At 36.8% G+C, this 19907-nt stretch overlaps 2 protein-coding genes across 5 annotated transcripts in view; one reads left to right on the forward strand and one right to left on the reverse strand.

Annotated features, from left to right (window-relative positions):
* The first annotated feature begins 12899 nt into the window (after positions 1 to 12899).
* LOC104590876 (uncharacterized) lies at positions 12900 to 16629 on the forward strand. Its single transcript, XM_010249636.3, has 2 exons — positions 12900 to 13652; positions 16045 to 16629. Exons 1-2 carry the CDS (start codon positions 13214 to 13216, stop codon positions 16296 to 16298), a joined length of 693 nt encoding a protein of 230 aa, XP_010247938.1. The 5' UTR covers positions 12900 to 13213; the 3' UTR covers positions 16299 to 16629.
* Positions 16630 to 16851: 222 nt separating this feature from the next.
* LOC104602867 (putative triglyceride lipase) overlaps positions 16852 to 19907 on the reverse strand; it is a 171590-nt gene continuing 168534 nt past the window's right edge. For 2 of the 4 annotated variants that reach the window (XR_016080435.1, XM_088894798.1), the window contains one exon: positions 16852 to 17294. Coding sequence is in view for 2 of the 4 variants with exons in the window: in XM_088894798.1 (XP_088750924.1) it covers positions 17223 to 17294 (72 nt within the window). In the remaining 2 variants the exon portion in view is untranslated. Of the gene's footprint in view, positions 17295 to 19052; positions 19234 to 19907 lie in introns of those variants that run through there. The other 2 variants (XM_088894797.1, XR_016080436.1) reach the window with 2 other exon arrangements.

Here is a 19907-nt window from a genome sequence, read left to right on the forward strand (position 1 = left end):
TTACTTAGTCTAGATAAAATAATTAAATGATAGAAACATTCAATGATATATAATCACCCAAATTACAGCTTCAGCTATTAAGGAACTTACAATCTTCTACCTTTGCTAAAAAAAAACAAAGCAATAAGTCATTCGGTTCAGACATTTGAACCGTTATCAAACAACGCCTTACTCCACTTCTGAACTAGGGTGTTTGATATTGGTTGAATTGATCACTGAACCAAATTGTTTATTGGTTTGTCTTTCATTGAATAAGTAATTAAGTAGAGTAGGAACTGATCCTTCATGGCTGAATCATGTCGGATTAATAACTACTTTCACCCCTAAATATTAAACTATATAACTATCCCATCCAGTCAAAGACGAACCAAGTGGATAATTAAGTGGTCCAGCCAAACTTCTGCAGAGCCTATGCTCTTAACATATTGGACCATTTTATGAGCTGAAACATTAAACGACTTGTATATTAACAAAACAAAAGTAAATTGTCACACACACAAACACAAACACTCTGCAATCAACGATTTAACAATAAAAGAAGAAGCATGCAGAGATTGCTGCCATGGAAGATTAATTTATTTAAAGCTTGGATCACAACTGAGAGTCCGAGATGCAGATGATGAGCAAATGGTTCCACCCAGGTTGAACAACCCAATTTTTACAAACTACCCAAAAGGCATTGCCAAGGAACTGTTGTCTTCAAGTGGAAACTAAAACCGTGTTTGGATGTGTAGACTACCAAATTTATTCGTTCCGTGAAGGAATGGGTTACGAGCTCACGTGAATCCCTGCAACCTTTGGGACCTTTCCCACCTTCGATGTTCCTTCCTCTTCCCCTCCTCTCCTGTCAACAACTGACGAAGTACCCTCTACTCTGTACCTCAGCCATGGGCGGGGGCCGGCCGGCCTCTGCCAACAAATGAAGCCAACTTGAATGAATGGCAGAGGCCTAGCTAGGATAAGGTTGCTCTTAGCTCTAACTGCTTTGGACCTTTAATTTGACTAGCCCTCATTAATTATAAGAGTCCAGTTAGTGTTTTAATTCCACCACAACATTTTGTTATTAAGGCCTAAGGCTTAGTTTGTTTGTAATGCAATTGCATTTGCTTTGGCTCAGTTTGGAAAGAGTACAAATTCAGATATATAGAGTGCAAAATCTTGTATTTTGTATTATTTTCTATGTATTTGTATTCTTTCCAAATCAAACCTTTGGTGCAAAATAAGTACGGAAGTGCAAATTAATTGAATGCATATTCTGATTTATTTTTGTTTGTTTATATTGCAAATGAAGTAAAATAAAACTCAAAGCAAAGCAAAACAAAACTGAAAGGGCAAGCAAATCAGAATTTACACTTCTCTAATTTGTACTCTCATTCATGACACATTTGTACTAATGTAAATGAAATTGCAACGGAAACAAATGGAGCCTAAGTAATACAATGAACAGTAATCACATCTTTTTTTTTCTTAATTTATATATATATATATAGTGTGTGTGTGTAAGAAATTATACACATATTTAGAGTTCAAAAATTATTCTGTTAATATGGTTTTTCTTTACTAGATTACCCATTAGAATAGGCCTTTTTGGTTGTTATTTCCAAGGTAGGATTCACATGAAATAGCCATTCAGAAAACCTACATGGAATAATAGGCATCATTAATTTGAGATTATTAGGTACTCAAGAATAATGAAACCATTATCTTTGTTTTTTTTTTTTTTGCTAAACTTAATATATAGTTCAATGCATGGATGATCAACATCAACTTACTTTAGGAGTGTCTCTAGTTTTTTTCTTTAATTTAAAATAGATTAAAATGTTCTAATGAAATAAAACTATTTATTCTTTGATTTAAAATAGTGAAACTTCTTAAATATTGATTAAAAAGAAGACCCTTTAAAAGAAAATAGAATTTGGAATAAGGTTTGCAAGTTGAACTAAATATGATTTGAAATACTGGGTTGGATTCTGGTTGAGGGAAGGAAGCCTGTCATGGGTTCTTTGCAACTTTGGCAGATAACTTGGTTTCTGTATCTTTTTACAGATTAAGGAAATTCTCTCTTGTTCCTGCTCTTTTTTTTTTTTTTTACCTTTTTCAAAATTTCTCCATCTATTATCCTGCTCAACAATAAGTCAAATCCTGGCATGACTTGCATCAGTTCATGGGTTGTTTTTAGTGGCAAGGTTTTGAGTACACTTTGGTCGGTGTCCCCAACCCTAGTACAATTCTTTTCTATAGAGCTATCAGCTATAGGTGATGCTGACTAACAGCAGTTTCATAGTAACACCAAAAAGTATGGCAATAAGAGGGCCCATGGTGCAAATCAAAACACTTCTCAAGCCAGTACTAGTGATATCAGTAAGAGTTTGGCAGTACTATTACTTTATATGGAGAAGTACTTTATACTTGGCTTAACTTGAGCAAACAATGCTTCTCCAACTCATAGCTCATCTCTTCCACTGCATCTTGTCTGTTTAGGTTAATGGTTTTTGGTTCTTGAATGAATAATCTAGATATTTTTGTGGTTCCATGCAAGCTGGAATGATTCTTCAGGCTCATTCAATATAATTCTTCTATATTGACAATTCTTAGGAACTTTTCATATGACTGTATGGGCATGGCATGCATGTGATTGCGACTGGATAGAAAGACCCCATTTTCTTGCATTTTGGTAGTGATTATTGCTTATATTCGTTAGGGTGTATAGTTAACCTAAGATGGGAGAGAAAGATATTTTTTGTACTTGTGAGTGCATTTATACAATGTTCAAAATATCGCAATGTATCAATGTATGATTTATGTATGAATTTTGAATCCATCAAAATGCTATTACAGGGATTTAGGGGTGTAAAAGTAAAAGGGTATATAGTGATTTTATCATGACATTAGCATTGTTGTTGACTTCACCATCTACTACTCCGTGCCATCATCATTAGACCTGTTCATGGGTCGGGCTGGGTTGGGCTCGGGCTGGGCGTTTATTCATCATTAATGGAAATATGTTAGGCCCGAGCCTGAACCCAGCTTGACCAATGGGTTTATAACTTGGATCCGAGCCCGGCCCTGATAAAAAGCCCGAAGCCCGACCTAATAAAAAAAATTACAATTTTCCCTATTCAAATTAGAATTAAAAATTCAGATGTTTTTTTTTTCCTATTTAAATGAACAATGGGCCTACAAGATGGTTTTTTTCCTTTTCTTTTACGTTTTAAAACACAGTTTTACATTCTTAAATCAAAAAATTTATTCAAATGGACATAATCACATAACCTATTTTAAGTCTAATTTTAGGTCGGGCCGAGTCGGACTCGAACCGGACTATTTTGATAAAACTCGAACCCGACTCAAATTTATTGTAGACCGGGCTTTTTAGTCCGAGTTTAAACCCATGGGCCTATAAACATGTTCAAATCCGTCTGAATTCAGGCCGAGCTTGACCGGTCTGTCGGGCCACCCGACCCATAAACAGGTCTAATCATCATAGCAGCAATGAGTAGCTGAATGCAATAACTGTTAGGCGGGCTGTGGAACCAATTGTAATGCTCTCCCATGTCAGTGAAAAAGCACATAGGTTCACAGTGAAAAATTAAATGATTGTGGGTCCATATATTTTATTATTAATATAAAAAGATATCATCGATTCCACAGTTTACTGACAGCTATTGTATTCAGCTAACCCTTAATTACCTCTTGAATTGCCATTTGTCTAAAAGAAGATTGATACCCACCATTTCATGGGGTCCCACTTTAAACAATTCTCACTCAGAAAATAACAGTCAAATTATTAAATACTTGAATTCTATTTGGTGGTGGATGAGCTAAAAGAGGGTTCTAGTTCACAAATTAGATGACTCAAAGCGCTATGATCTTCTTTTTATTTTTGGACATTTTATATATCTTTCAATTTAGACCTAATTGATGATGGTCCAGACCCTCTCTCTATACATGGTTTACACCGTGATTGAGGAGTGGGAGGGAGTGCAATTGGGATGATAGTTGTGATCTGCTGCACTTATTCCTACACTTGCACTAATTAAGCAATCAGTGTGTGATCGTCTAGTCCAGGTCTCTTGCATTTAATGCTACACACTAACCATTGAAAATTTATCAAAATTCATGGGATGGTTTTGGTTGATCAAAATCTCAAAGGTATTAACTATTTCATTTGTTACTCTACACCTTAGTAAGGCATTAAGTATAGAAGATCTGGACTGGTGATGGTGTTCCACACCTTAGTACAAGGCATTATGTATAGAAGATCTGGACTTGTGATGGTGGTGTTTCATCTGTGGGCTGTGGAACCAATGATAACACTCCACGTCAGTTATAAAATACATAAAACCCACAAATGGGAGATCGAATGATGTGAACCCATGTTTAGCGGGATCCTTCAACACACTGATTGTAAGTGCAGTAAGTAGTGCAGCAGACCTAGACTCCCTCGTTGTAGCATAACTCTTGTATATTCTGTCTCTTAACTTATTTATTCATCTGTGGGATGCTGCAAAGGATTGTTATTTCTGTTAGAATTGGAAGATATTGCCCTGGATAGAACTGCATGGAAGTTTATTTTTTGTGTGCTGAAATCCGTTTTATTCTTTTTTCTTTCTTCATGTGCGATGAAATCCAAGATCTGTCAAGTAGTTGAGTGCTATAAGATGGTCGGCAAAAAGGAATCTTCTTACAAAGAGAATTTTTTGCAAGAATTTTTTGCAAGAACTGTTAATTACAGGCGCGTTTTATTTTGTCAACAAGCTTCTTTTCATGCAAGAAAATTGTACCTTATAAAAGGAGTTCATTATATTGGGTACTATTTATAAGTTTTAAGACAAAATATATGATGCAAAAGAGATATGATATGGAAAGAGTTTTGACCAATCAAAATTCATCCATTAATTTTAATAAATAATATTTTATTCACCACCACGTTTTAGATTTCAGTTTATTGGTCAATTGTTTTTTGGATATCATATCTTTTCCATATGACAGTAGAACCCAAGTTTTAGAAAGAAATTTGCTTTTGGTGGTGTTCATCAGGTTTGAAAAAGGAAAAGAAGAATAGAGGCACGAGATGAGATTGATACCCCACGACACCTTCCAACCGTGTATTGGGAATATCTCCTCATGAACAATAGGGGAGATGCTATCAATGCACGCTAAGATGTGCATGTAGGGCGCCGATATAATTTCTAGAGGCATGGTTTAGAATTAGGTTTCAGGATTGTAAACCGTAGAGAATCTTTTTTTTAATTGGGTGGTTGCGAAAAGTGCTACCACATATGGTTGCAAATTGCAATAGATGTGATCTCCCACCAACCTTAAAGAGTTCACATCTGTTGCAATCATGGTCACAAGACTCACAACACTCTCTTGCAACCTCTCAATGAAACTTAAAAACGTGACCGGATGGGCTCTCCACAGAGTACACCCAACATGTGCCCCACAATCCCTCCTCGTTTGGGAACATCTCCCTATGACAAGCACGGGAGGGAGATGTTCCCAATACAGACAGGGAGATGTTCCCAATACAGACAGGATGGGCTGTGGGAAGAGGCTGGATTTCTGCTAGCTCCCAGTCTTGTGGTGAGATGAGTGTTTATAGATCATGTTGGAAGCAACGTTTTAAAAATTAATCTGGAATTAGAACTGTTCTAACCATTGGTTTTTGGATCGATGGTTTGACCATTTAGTTCAAATGGACAGTTGGTTTTAATAAAAAAAAAAATTAAAATAGAAGGCCTAAAACCATTGGATGAGTCGACAGTTAGACTGATTGGCTCAATGGGTTGCTGACTAATTCAATAGTTTTCTGCCAACGACTGGTTTTGGGGTAAAACAGAACCAATTGCCTGAACGGTTTCCAGGCCAAATAGTCTGACCATCCAGGTCAACAATAGTTTGAAAACATTGGTTGAAAGCGTGTTGGGATAGTTTTTCTTAAGAGCAAATCCCCCAACTGTTCATGTTTCATTGGGACAAGGGAGCAATGTGATTGTACGTGGTTGAGGTAGATGTGTTCTCTGCCCTAGACGAATGACATGGTGGATCCAAAACATTCATCACTTAGGGGGGTGTTTTTTTTTGGATTTGGAGGGGGGAAAGTTGGTCAATGGGATTTTAGTGTTCCCATTGACCAAGAATCCCATGTTCTTTTTTCAGTTTTATGTGGGGATCAGTGAAAGTTTATTTTCCTAGGTATTACTTACCTAGAAAAGTGATACTCATCTCTTAGGTGGGTAAATAACTTTCCTGCATAGGGGGAAAGTTGTTTACACTTGAATGGGACAAAAATGTCCCTTTAATAATGGATTTCTATGGCTAAAATGGCCATTGCCTTATTTACCTGAGAAATAAAAGAACATGGGTAAATGCACTTAACCGAACCGTGGGGCATTTTTTGTAACCGAACGGGTAGTACCGGTTTTTGGAAAACCGGTAACCAAAACTGAACCGAAACCTATCGGTTAACTGGTTGACCGGTTTGGTTAATCATTGGTTCGATTCGTCGATTTTTTAGTTTTTTAATTTTTACAATATATATTATAAAAATTTATAAATATATATTATTTTAAATAATAAATAATATATTATAAATATATATTTATATGTAATGTATATTTATTAATTTATAATATATAAAAGATATAAATAAAATATATATAATATACATAAATATATAAAAAAATATATAGAAATATATGTATTTCGCTCGGTTCGGTTAACAGCCGATTTTCTATATTGGTTAATTGAAACTGAACCGATACCTTTGGTTTTTTAAAAACACCAAACCGAAATCGAACCAACTGATTTGATTAACCGATTTTTCGATTCAGTTTCGATCGATTTTTTAATTGGTTCAAATTTTTTGGTTTTTTTGCTCACCCCTAAACGCCTTAGAGGACCCTTTGGATTGGTCAGATCAGTTGTTCAATCCTATAGTCTGAATCAATCCCGTACCCCAATTTGTATTACTTTTGTAATTTATATTAGCCGTATTATGACTTTTTATAGAAAATTATTCAACAAATGGACATATTAATTATTAACACATGGCAAACTTTTGGGACTGATATTTGCCACCTAGAGGCCAACAAAACAAGTATGTGGTGCTTTTTTGGGGTCCTGATTAATAAGTTGTCACGAGTTAGACTTTTGGGTGTTAATACCATTCAAGGATGTTCTTCAATGTGAATTAATTGTTTTTTTTTTCATTTGTGTTCCGAAAATAAATTAAAACTATATGGTTTGAAAAGAATTCCTTTTTAAAACAAAAATATGGAAAACATGTTCTTGATTGTTTCTAAAACTGAAACGAATAATTATTGAATTTATGGTTTGAAAAATATATTTTTATTTAAATTACATACATAATATATCTCATCATTTTTCATAAATCATACAATATATACAACAAAATCAACTTGTTTTTGCTTTTCAAAACAAAAATACAAAACACAGTTTAAGAACATGTTTTAGTTTTTTTTTTTTAATGTGGCAATTCAAAACAAATAAAAAGAAAAAAAGAACTAAATGACCCAACTAGCAGGTTCCACTTTTAATTTATTTTATGTAATTTTTAAAACATTCTATTAATGTCTCTAGCTCAAAAGCTAAGGGGCTGCTTGCTAATATATATGATTTTATTTTTTTAATGAAAAAGAATTGCCACTGTGCCACATCAACAAAAACAAAATCATACATGGTGAACACCTCCTAAATGGCTAAAAATTGTTCATTATGCTAAAGTTATAATAAAAAAAAAAAATTGCTTTGCATGTGTCTTATGAGAAGAGAATCTGAACCCACCAACTCATCTAGTTAGTTATCTAGGCACTAGGATATTGATCTTCACCCAAAAAGAAGTGATCTCTTACCATCTTATTTGTGCACAATTTTATAACCCCTTTCTTTAGTTTTACTACAGCCATTTCTCCTCCATTTACCATACAGTTGTGACCACTAAAATTGTGTTTGGTTTGAAGAAAAAGGTAGAAAGAAATCTGTACAAATCTTGTATGATTTCCTTTACCTTTCCCTACCTTTTGATTCCAACCAAACACACGGCTTAACCAAGCATTTATATAATGGCAAATAAAAATGTTACTAACCATTTATTGATGTGTCCTGATGCCTCCTAAAAGGAGACATATAATAAATCACGGGGCCTAATGTAATACATTTTTATGTCTTGTTCACATTACCATAGTTACCAGAATATTATATTTATTTGGACATTCTGTTGATCAACAAATTGATTCACCTCTCAACAGATTTTCAGTTGAGGAATGCTGATCTTATACGTCCATGGAGTCTGTAACCCGTACAACACCTCCTAAATCAGGCGACTGCCCTATCTAATACAATAATACTAGGGGTGCAACTTGGGTGTATTCAAATTGGAAAATTGTTAAAATTTCAATGGGCCCAACTCAAAAACCAATACAGTATAAATTCTTCGAATCGGGTACGCGACTTGTGCCTTTATACAATACCAAGGATTCTCATGCTCTTCTACTGCCCACACGACGCTAACGGTTGCATATTTCAAACATGTTTCGTCCTTATATGTTGTCATGATGGGGTCCAATGTGAGACGTGGGCTGTAGCATCTTCTGCGTATTTAGGAGGGGTCATGAGGGCCATACACTCTCTGGATAGGCTCTCTCTCTATATGGTAAGTTATTTAAAAATTTCCTTCAATTTTCAGTTTATAATTTTTTAGGGTTCAACTATGATACCAAAAAAATATAATATCGGAAAAAGAACCTGTAACCAATCAACCGGTATCATAATAATGTTAACTAATTAGGTTTTATTTATCAAAATTCACCCAAGGAATTTGATTGGTGAAAGCACTTCTGGTATCATGTTTTTCCGGCAGCATAGATTTTCCCATCATAATGCAGTTTCAGTATTCCAGTTTCAATTAACTGCCTATAAGTTCACAATTGGGCCGTGGTCAATCATGTTAGACAGTTTTGTATGCCCTTAGCTTCAATCAAAATGATGTATTTTATGAGTTTATTGTAAATGAATAAAAGTGCATAATTGATTCATGTTCCCTTGGTATGTTTCTGTGTAATACCCTTAAACTGAACACTTAATGAGACTCGTGTTAGTTTAGAATGTTCACAGCCAGTGGGCTGGGGAGACCTATCCTGATAAGGCTGACATTGTGATGCCACTAAGTCGGTTGGGGTGGCCTGTCTCAGCTGCCAGGGTGAGACCCTACGCACATACAATGTAGGATTAATTGAATCTTTGAACTGGACCAGATTTTCAGTATTGCCCTGGACCTTGGAGATTAATGGCAAAACTGGAAAGTTACACCCGACCCCCTCGATTATGATACTATAGTAGGTGTCGGATTGGGCTGTCTTTAATGTACCAATCAATGAGATCCTTAGCGGGGATCAAAACCTGAGTATGTTGGGACAATTTGAGAATTCATCTGAGTGGGTGAACATAGTGACAGGATTAACCCCTTTGTCGGACAAAGGTAATGATCGGGGATGCACTCTCACTGATGGAAACCAAGACTGTCGGCAGCCGATTTCAATCGTTGAGATTTGTTTTGCAAAATATATTTTATGTGAGATATAAAAATATATATATTATGGTTTCTAAAATGTTTGCAAAATGTTTTAATTCTTGGGATCCATATAAGTAGAGAGTGCAACACTGTTCCTTGCAGTCGAGGGAGAGGTCTTCTCTTGTCGGGCAGTGTATGATCATTATGGGCTGAGAGGTTATGTGTAAGACCATTGAGGATAATACCTGATGGGCTAATCTTGCATCTGCCCACAGTCCCTGGGTGTTACAAGGTGGCTTGGCCCAGGGACTACTTAGGTTAAGTGTTGAGCCCATAGAGCCCATTTGATGGGTTTTAGGGGGTGCACTGTCCATAATAGTGTATTCGGCCAGGCCTTGTAACAAAGGCTGGGCCGAACCCATGTGGCTGATGTGTAGATCAATGCTTGGGTCCCACGCCATACAAGGAAGCCCAACTAGGCAGCAGTTAGGAAGGTTAAGTGAGCACATAAGCTTAATGGGCTTAAAGCCCATTTCGAATTGGACTTATTTAATTAGTTAAATATGGGCGAATTCTGAGATGGATCAGCAGATAGGATTAGGTCTTAACCCTATCCACTCAGAGAGTCTAGATCTGAATATGATTCAGATCTAGAAACCTCCTAATGAGATTAGGAGAAGGCTGATCTAATCTGCAGATAAGATAAGGGTTTATCCTTATCACCTGAAGAGAGGTCTGATCCAAATATGATTTGGATCAGCAGCTTCTAATTGGATAAGGAGCTGATCTTTTAGGATTACAAAAGAAGGGGGCGACAACCTTTAGGGAGATATTCACATTCTCTTCAGAGCTGAAATCACAGAAGAAAGATTTCTGCAATCCCTGCAAAGATCTTTCTTGCCACCTCTTTCTTGCAGCTGCCAGACATCCAATTCGATCTCTAGTTGTGGGAGAAGTCAAGATTCGATCTTGACATCAGTTCTTTGAGAAAGAATTGATAGGAAGCTGTGCTCACGTGCCATCCTGCTGTTTCTTGCAAATGACAGAATTTTTGGAGAAGAATACTGCTGATTTTGCTCCATCCTGTACTGCGCCATATTCAGTGGGAACAGTCTTTAGATCCTTCCTTGGGCGTGAACATCTTCGTTGGGAGATACTATTTCTCCGTATCAGGTATAATCCTCTCTTACTCCTTTTGGTTTAGATCTGGTTCAATTTATGGTTCAAGATTGATCATTGAAAATATGATTTTCTAAATAGGGAATGCGATTCCCAGTTGAAGGGAGGGAAATTTTTTTGAAATCCGCCCCTTTATTCCACAAGATTTAGGCGTCCATACGATGCATCTCTCATCCTTCAAATCATATACATGGAAATATCTAATTTTGATAAATTTAGGTATCAATGAAACATACAATTAAATGATTAATGCCAATCAAGTGAGATCATTAATTACAGTTTGAAATGGAGTATATATGCTCTTTCATAGTCTCAACCCAACACAGCTTTTCAACACCCTGATGAGGTTGGCTACGTTAACCATCAAGAGCCATGCATTCTATCAAATATAAGTTCATATTCTGGTTTTTCAGTTTATATGAGGATAATTACAAAATTTTAACATGTAATAAGGAAATTGATTAAAACAATGGATCGATCCTAATAGCCAAATTAAAAAAAAAACCTAATTAATAATGTAGGAACCCTGACACCATTTACCAATCCTCATTTCTTTATTTTGAGGGCCGGGAGAGGATCCACCCAAGTGTTATGACATCAATATAATAGTGCTTCACCCATATAGTAGTTGGCTAGCTAGTTGGTAGGCTAAAAGGCTACAAAATTTGCAGCTCGACAAAGAAATACACCCATCAAGGGTTCACCTTATAACTCCTATGATGATAAGGGTATCCCCATTGTAGCACTGCTCTTCTGTTTCTCCATATCTCAGGAGCTAGAACTGAATATTTGGCATGGTACCAAGGGATACTTGAGAATATCTAGCTTTGTAGATGTGGCCAGACTAGGAAGCGAAACCCACCCATAATTCTCCCTGTCCTATGTTCAAAAGATTCGGGTCCAGCCTCTTGGATGGAGCCTAACCAAAATGTGGATAGATTGGTTAAATAAGGGAATCCTTGATCTGGCCAACCTCTTAGATGGGGCCCAACCCAATTCCCCTATCATGTGACAGGATGTCCTCCGGCCCCAACATAATCTAGTGCCTATAGTTGCATGATTCATGGGCCCTCATATGGTCATGCCCCTTTGTTCCAAGTTCTGGGCTCCATGGATGAACGGCCCAGACTCCTCTCCCTATCTCTTGAGCATCTTAGGATGCAACCAACACCTCTAAATTATTGCAAAACAAAAAAGAATGCAAACAACAAATGCGCATCATTCCCCACAGTTGATCATCATGAAATAAGAGAATTATCAAATGGGTCCTAAATTGGTGTAAAATATGCACTCCTTTCCTTCCTGTGCAAAAAAATATTGCAGTCCAAACAATAACTAGATGTCCTTTTCGTGTTAGGAATCCAATGCAATCCACTGAGAGCTACACATGTGAGGCATAACAGAATATACAGGCCACAGGAGCCTATTTAGGGAGTACTGTTCAGCCGGGTCGAGTTGTTTTCCGGTCTGTTCGAAAATGCCAAACTCAGTTTAACTCGTTTGATAAACAGTACGTACTGGTGACAACCGTAAAAAAATGGCCTGTTTGGTAAGTTTACAAGGACCATTAAATGAAGTGTGTCGATCGAGTTGGAAAAGTACACAATTTTACACCATAATTTCAACCAGGTTGAGTCTTAGCTTGTACTGGATTTTGTCAGTGGGATGAATAAGATGACGCTTCTAGAGTTTCTACTCATCGTTTCCTGCTTCACAATAATGTAGTGTCATTCTCATCCACGTAATATTAATAATTTAATATATATATATTATATTATATTAATTTTGATTTTTTTTCACATAAACACAAAGGAAAATGATTGATTTCCAAATTACACGTAAAATTGCCATGGAAAATGAATATTTTAATTCCAAAAAGTGAGTAGTAATTGGAGGAAAATGGCATTTCCTTCTAATTTAATTTCCATAAGTCATTTTTCTAAACAAGTTGCACCTTGCGACATGCACTTGTATATTTCCGATCAGTCAAATGGGTTTTCCAAGTTAAGCTAAATACCGGAAAAATGATGAATTTTCTTATAAAATATCGTCATATATATATATATATATATATATATATATTCCAAGGAAATTATTTGTTTTCCATCATTTTCCTAACATATGTATTATAATTTGTATTTTAAGTATGTATATAGCTTGCAAATTAAACCATGTCTAAATCTTTTTATATAACTTTAGGCAGCTCTTCACGGGCTTGGTTGAAGCTGCCTTTAATGATTAAGTCTAGCTCTCAGCAGTAGTAGTACTAGGCCTAAAGAGTGATGAAAATGTAGAAAAATTGGACAAGTATATATATCCATTGATGAAGGTGTAGGTGTAGGAGTTTCTTCAGGGAATAATCTGTGTCTTCAAATCCAGAATGAACCAGCAGTCATGATCATCGCCACCACAGAATCTGAGAATCTTACTCCATGTTCATCTGGTCATTATTATCATCACTAGACTAGAGTGAGCTAGCAAAGAGAAAGAAGATCTGAGATGGGTTGCATTGCAAGCAAGAGCAACTGTGACTCGTGTGAGATCGATCTGGAGGATTTCAGAGAGAAGATAACACTGCTTCAGGAGGAGATCGACGAGGCAAGGTGCAAGAGAGATAAGGAGAGCAGGACGTACCAGCAGCAAGGGAAGGTGTTCTTGTTCAGGGAAGCGGAGTGGAAGCGGGAGAGGAGGAAGCTGAGAGAGGAGGTGAAGAGGTTGAGAAAGAAGCTGGAGGAGAAGGAAATGATAATTCGAGGGATGAAAGATGAGATGGTAGTTGGGAGAAGCGACAAAGAGTGGGAAATGCTGGGAACCAGTATTTTGGTCGAGCACATGATGGAGGAACAGGCTCGCCGTGACGAGGCCATCGAAAAATGGAAGAGTCTCTACTTAGCTATCAAGACTGAACTTGATGACCTCATTCACAGGACATATCAAGGTGCCATCTCTCTCTCTCTCTCTCTCTCTCTCTCTCTAAATGCACATACACAGAGAGAGAGAGACACTGAATTTGCTGATCTGCAACTTCAAGGAATTTTCTGTTTAGGCTCCTGGTTAACTTGCCATCTGATTCATACCCCCTCTAGCTAACTCGGTTTTCATTTAATAGCTTCGCCGGTTCAGTAGGCTCAGTTGGCAACTCATTTCTTTGATTATCCACGTAACTGATTCTAAGGTAGTAGCAACTAGCAGTCAACCCATTGAACTAGCTGAGTTGCTTGACTCGCCTTAGATCTGAGGGAATTAAGTTTATTTTTCACTTCTAGAACACTACTCATAGACAGTTGCTCAAGAACATTCAAGTATAGAACAAAAATTCAGTGTAAATCCAACTCCTATTAGTTTCAAATAAGGATGGTTGTTAACCCATCAATTCATGGGAGGGTAATGTGAGATTTCTTAGGTTTAAAACCAAGTAAAATGATCTGAATCATCTGGTCTATTGGTTTTCTTTCTCTTTATACTTTCAGTTGCAATATTCCAAGAGATGTCTGTGAACCCAACTCACAATCTTTTTTTTTTTTTTGTGGGGCGGGGGGGAAGACGACCGGAAGAGGGAAGACCCACAATTAGGAATTTAGAAGGATGCTAATGCTAATCATACAAGTAGGGTTAGAGACCTACTCTCGCCATTGCTTTTATACGTGTCCATTGCTAAAAGTGTTTGTGTCTTTTCACATGGAGGTGTACGTGGTTTAACAATTACACCACCTTACATGGACACAATGTACATCTCTAATTTTAGATCGAGGGTGAGATAAGCAATCCCCATATGAAAAATAGAATTCATGGGCTAGACTCCTGGTTTTAATGGTAAGTTAGCATCCCCTTCTTCTCTCTCTTTCACAGACACACACACAAAATCCGTTAGAGGATGAGTCAGAATTTTTTTATGGGTTAACATGATTTCTGTCTGACACACACATTAAAGCAAAGGCAGATTACATTTCTTTGCTAGGCATTGAATTGCAAGCCTACAAAATTATAGTTCATTAGAAGACTTTGAAGCCACATGATGTGAATGGATCCCTGGCTGATGAAGGTGTCAGTTAAATAACCAAAAAGACCCTTGTGTTTTGATATTATTAATTTATTATAATGAGGCTCATTGCTTAAGCGTCCATCTCTATTTGATGGGCATTAAGATGTTGTTTTAGACCATTAAAATCAAACCTTTCTCCAGCATTTTCAGAAACAACTCCAGCCATATCTCATTGGAGACTGCAATCAGAATCAAAATGCCAATGATAACATAATATTGAAGCTACTTCCTTGTGGGTTCTCATTAGATGAGTTGGATGGAGAAGAATATAATAATTTAGGAGCAAGTTCTTTGGTCTCCCTTCTTTTTCATAATTGAGACAGACCCCATTATGAAAAGATGGAAGATGCTTGCTTATGCTCATAAAAATGATTATAGGAGACTGTTTTTGTCTTTCCCTAAGAGTACTCCGTCCTTGTAATATGGGGTGGCCCCCCTTTGCTGAAAAGAAGGGCTGATGATCAAATCCCTTAAACCCTTCTGGGAACCCTATATTTAAATATAGGGATCTTTGGATCTTCCTTGTGTCGATGTTTGCACCATTGCAAAAGCGATAGTAGGTCTGATTTGGTAACAGACTAAGAGATGGTCCATGCGTAAAATGTGCTCAGACATGTTATGACTAAAATGCCCTTTTTAATATTACAAAAACTCTAAAAAGCAAAAAAGCAGAATTGCTATTTTAAGATATAAGATCTCTAAAATGAGCTTTTCTGCTTTTCAGATGCCAGATTTGCCATTCACCCAAGTGATTAAGCATTTCTTGTAAAGGACAAGTTGGAAATGTGGATTCCATTTACTAATTTAATAAGGCAGTCATGGGCCTACAACCCATTAGATCAACAACCCATGTTGTCGGTCACATTTTTCTTTTTAGTTTGGTCCCCTACAACTTGCAGCCCATTATAATAATATTTCACTTGCAGCCAAGGCTGCTAATCAAATCATTGGTCTGACATGGGAGAACATGGATCAACTTTGGTCCCTCAATACCTATTACTGTACGGATCCACAGTAAATAAACTTCAGATTTGCCCAAATAATTGCTCTCAAAATTACTCTACATAATCATGAGTGTGTGGATTTGTGGTCCTTACAATGTTGGTTCAACAGATCATACAGAGCAATAGAAATCCTGTTAACATTCTGTCTTATTTGTTGTTGACTTGACCCAATTCACATTCGTAAACTGAAATCTGGTAACCTGTATGGCCTGTAAGTTTATTGGTTTGAAGGTTTGGCAATGGGAAAAAAGTATCAGATCATTGACATGTGCTTATCTTTGTAGGAGAGAGTTTGTGCTCAGGAGCAGAGGCAAACATGATGGAAGAGCTGAAGAGGGAATTGAAAGCCAAGGAAGAAGTAGTCGAAGTCTTAAAGGCTCAAGTGGCTGCAATGGAGGAGGAGAGAATCAAGAAGGAAAGGGAAGTTGACATACTAAGGCAGAGCCTAAGAATCATGAGCAACACCAAAAAGCTGAGCAGCAACGCAAAGAAGGCCATCCATATGACATCCCGTCTCCCTCAAAGCTTGCACTTGTAACATAAATGGATGAATGCATCATCATAATATATATTTAATTCCATGTGTCTAGCAAAACCAAGAGCAGTTTTGAATTGAGAAGATTTCAAACATAAAAGGAATGCATATGGTGAATCAAGAAAGATAAATAGCATACTGAGGTATAATTTGATAAAATTTTAACTCAGTAAACCAAATTCTAAGCTTCACATGAATCTCTATTGCCTTCTCTACAGACATACTATGTCTCAATGAGTCTACATTCCAAAACAAGGCTATTATTCTTACATACCAAAGAGTAATTAATCACCCTTTCTTGCCATGCAATTACCTCGTAATTTAGAACTTTACTTAGATACTCCCTTTCTCATGTTTGTATTTGATCTCCTCAATTATTAAATTACCATCATTAAGCTTTTACATTTAAGTTTGTCATTTCTCCTGCATCCTTGAATTTGGTAAACCATTTGAGAAACTGCTATGGGCTTGAGTATTGCTTTTAAAATAGACTTGAATTAGTGAACTGTTCTCCAATCAGCTCAACTCCTCCCCGGAAACACAGACAGAAGGAATGTAACAAACGTAGCAAGAATAACGATTACAACAGCAACAACAAAAACAAGTCAATGACTACAACTACAAATTCGGTGGTCAATGTTCTCAAAAAATAACCTACATATTACAAGAATTGGATAAATTTTGGTTTCAACATATTATACATGTATGATTGGCATCATTTAAACTTTAAAGTACAAGATGCCTATTTATTAAATTTAAACAGTGATCTGGGTATTTGTAAAGCTATGGAAACTAGGAATTCTGTACATTTGTCAACCACAGACGGTACACCATCTTGAGATTAAGCACACTGTTACCAGAGAACTGCCTACTTCAATGTATCTTCAGCTGCAAGTGATGAGCAACAACTGTACAATATTCACCAGGTCACCCAACTGATGAGCTATCTGCTTTTGCAGAATTTGGGCTGTTAACACTCTGATAGTTTGATCTAACATTCTGAAGAAAATGAATAAGCCAATGTTACTTGAATTTGGTATCAAGCAGTAAGATCTGACACAAGATTTTGTACATGCTGACATAGTTCCATGCAGAAACACAGCAAACTATTTATGGTCAGACATCAAACATAGCATATTAGCAAACTCATCTATTAATCAATTAATATTCACCCAATAGACCAATGCCAACTTAGCATAAGTTAATTTCTATCCATATTAATTTTGTTTGTACTGTAATTACCTCTACTAATTTCAGCAGTTTGAGTTCAGGGAAGAACATTGTACTTTTTATGGAGAATGCCTCACAGCATTTTGTACTTTGTAGCCACTATTGGGATAAAAAACCATGGATTGGTGGTACAACTTATACAAGGACAAATAAGTGGCTGCAATTAGGAGATTGATATAATACTAGGTTTCAAACACCTTATCAAAATATTGTCTCAGTTCATAGGCACTACGACTCCCATAGCAGAGCCCTATCTTATAAACCCCAAGTGCCAATCCAATGGTTTTCGCTCCAGGAAAGCTTACATTTGCCTCACAAGGAGGACAACATCAAGGTCCTTTCCACAAACCCCTAACTGCACTTAGCTCATCCCCCTTTCTTATACAACCACCCTTGACTTGGAGCACCCTTCAAGTAGCGTAGAACCCTAACTATACCTTCACAATGACTTGTCCTTGGGCTTTAGATAAACTAACTTAATAATCCCATACTGAAGGAATTGTCTAGCCTCATGATGGTGAGATAGATGAGTTTTACCACTATTCTTCTATGTCTCCTAGGAGGGCTAGGATCATCTAGGAGCTCCCCTTCACTATTAAACAACTTAGCATCTAGATCAATAGGAGTATCCATTAGTTTTGCTCCTAGTAATCTTGTTTTTTTCTTTTCTTTTTCTAACAAATCAAGAACATACTTTCTCTGTGAGAGAGAGATTCCCCACTTCGACCTTTCTATCTCAATACCCAAAAAATACTTCAAGTGCCCTGAGTTTTTGGTCTGAAACTGCTACAAGAACTGTTTCAACTCCATAATTCCTTGTATATCACTCCCTGTAATAATAGTACCATCAACATACACGCCAGGATAATCTTACCAGAAGATGTATCTCTACTAAAAATAGTGTTGACACTACACTATTGCAGTCCAAACTACTGTGCCACACTGCTAAACTGATCAAATCAACCTCGCAACAATTGTTTCTGTGCATACATTGCTTTTTTTAACCTACATACCTTCCCTACCTCCCCCTGAGCAACATGCCCAAGAGGTTGCTCCATATACGCTTTCTCTTGAAGATCACCATGGAGGAAAGAATTCTTCACATCCAACTGAAAACAATGGCCAATCAGTGGGTAGCCAAAGAAATAATAACATGCACAAACCCCATTTAGAAATTGGAGAGAAAATATCAATCTAATCAGCACCATGTGTCTAGATATTTCTTTTGCCCACCAATTGTAACTTATACCTCTCCTGCCATTAGGCTGATGTTTAATGGTATAAATCCACCGACAACCTACTACCTTCTTCCTAGGAGAGAGAGGAGTGAGATCCCAAGTATGATTAGACTCAAGAGCATAAAATTCTTTATCCATTGCCTTCTTTTAGTCTTGTGAGACAAGGGCTTCCTGAACAGACCTGGGAACAGGTATAGATGAAAGAAGAGATACAAATTTCTGCTAAACAGGATGCAAATGATCAAAGACACATAACAAGAAATAGGAAGGATGGTACAAGTGTGTTTACCTTTCTAAAGGGCAATAAGCAAGTCCAGATCAGGCAGATCTGCTGACAGTGAAACCAATGATGGCTCAGCAGAAGTTGGAGCTGGAGTAAAGACTCCCCATAGTCTTTTGGCGTACACTTTGTAAAGTGTGAACTGGAAGTCAAGTAAACACCTTAAAGGTGGGAGTCGATAACGAAATCTCTACAATAGGAAGAGGGAGAGAAAGTGGAGATGAGAGAGACTCAACTACAGAGAAAAAAGGCACATTCTCAAAGTAAAAAACATTAGAAAGAACAAAAGATAGGCAGAGAGTAGGTCAATGGCATTTGTAACCTTTCCGGTTTGATAATATCCCAGAAACAAACACTTGAGAGCACGAGGTTTAAGTTTATCCAACCTAGGACCATGTCTATGAAAGAAAACCATATCCAAAAACACAAGAGTGAAGAGGAAATGGAGGTATGAAGGAAAAAAGAAGAGAATGGAAACTTACCACCAAGGACTAATGAGGGCATAAAATTTATTAGGAAACAAGATGTAGGAGCATCACTCCAATAAATTTTAGGAACTGACATTTGAATTAAGAGAACCCGAGCTATATCAAGTAAACGTCTATTCTTCCATTCAGCTACATCATTTTGTTGTGGTGTATGCAAACAAAAGATTTATGGATAGCATCACTCCAATAAATTTTAGGAACTTACATTTGAATTAAGAGAACCCGAGGTATATCATGTAAATGTTTATTCTTTCATTCAGCTACACCATTTTGTTGCGGTGCATGCGAACAAAAAGATTTATGGATAATGCCATGAAAATCAAAAAATAACTTGAAGGGTCCTTGAAAGTATTTCTTTGCATTATCATGAAACATT

Source organism: Nelumbo nucifera, chromosome 1, assembly GCF_055504915.1.
Source record: "Nelumbo nucifera cultivar China Antique chromosome 1, China Antique-T2T, whole genome shotgun sequence".
Taxonomy (NCBI): Eukaryota; Viridiplantae; Streptophyta; class Magnoliopsida; order Proteales; family Nelumbonaceae; genus Nelumbo; species Nelumbo nucifera.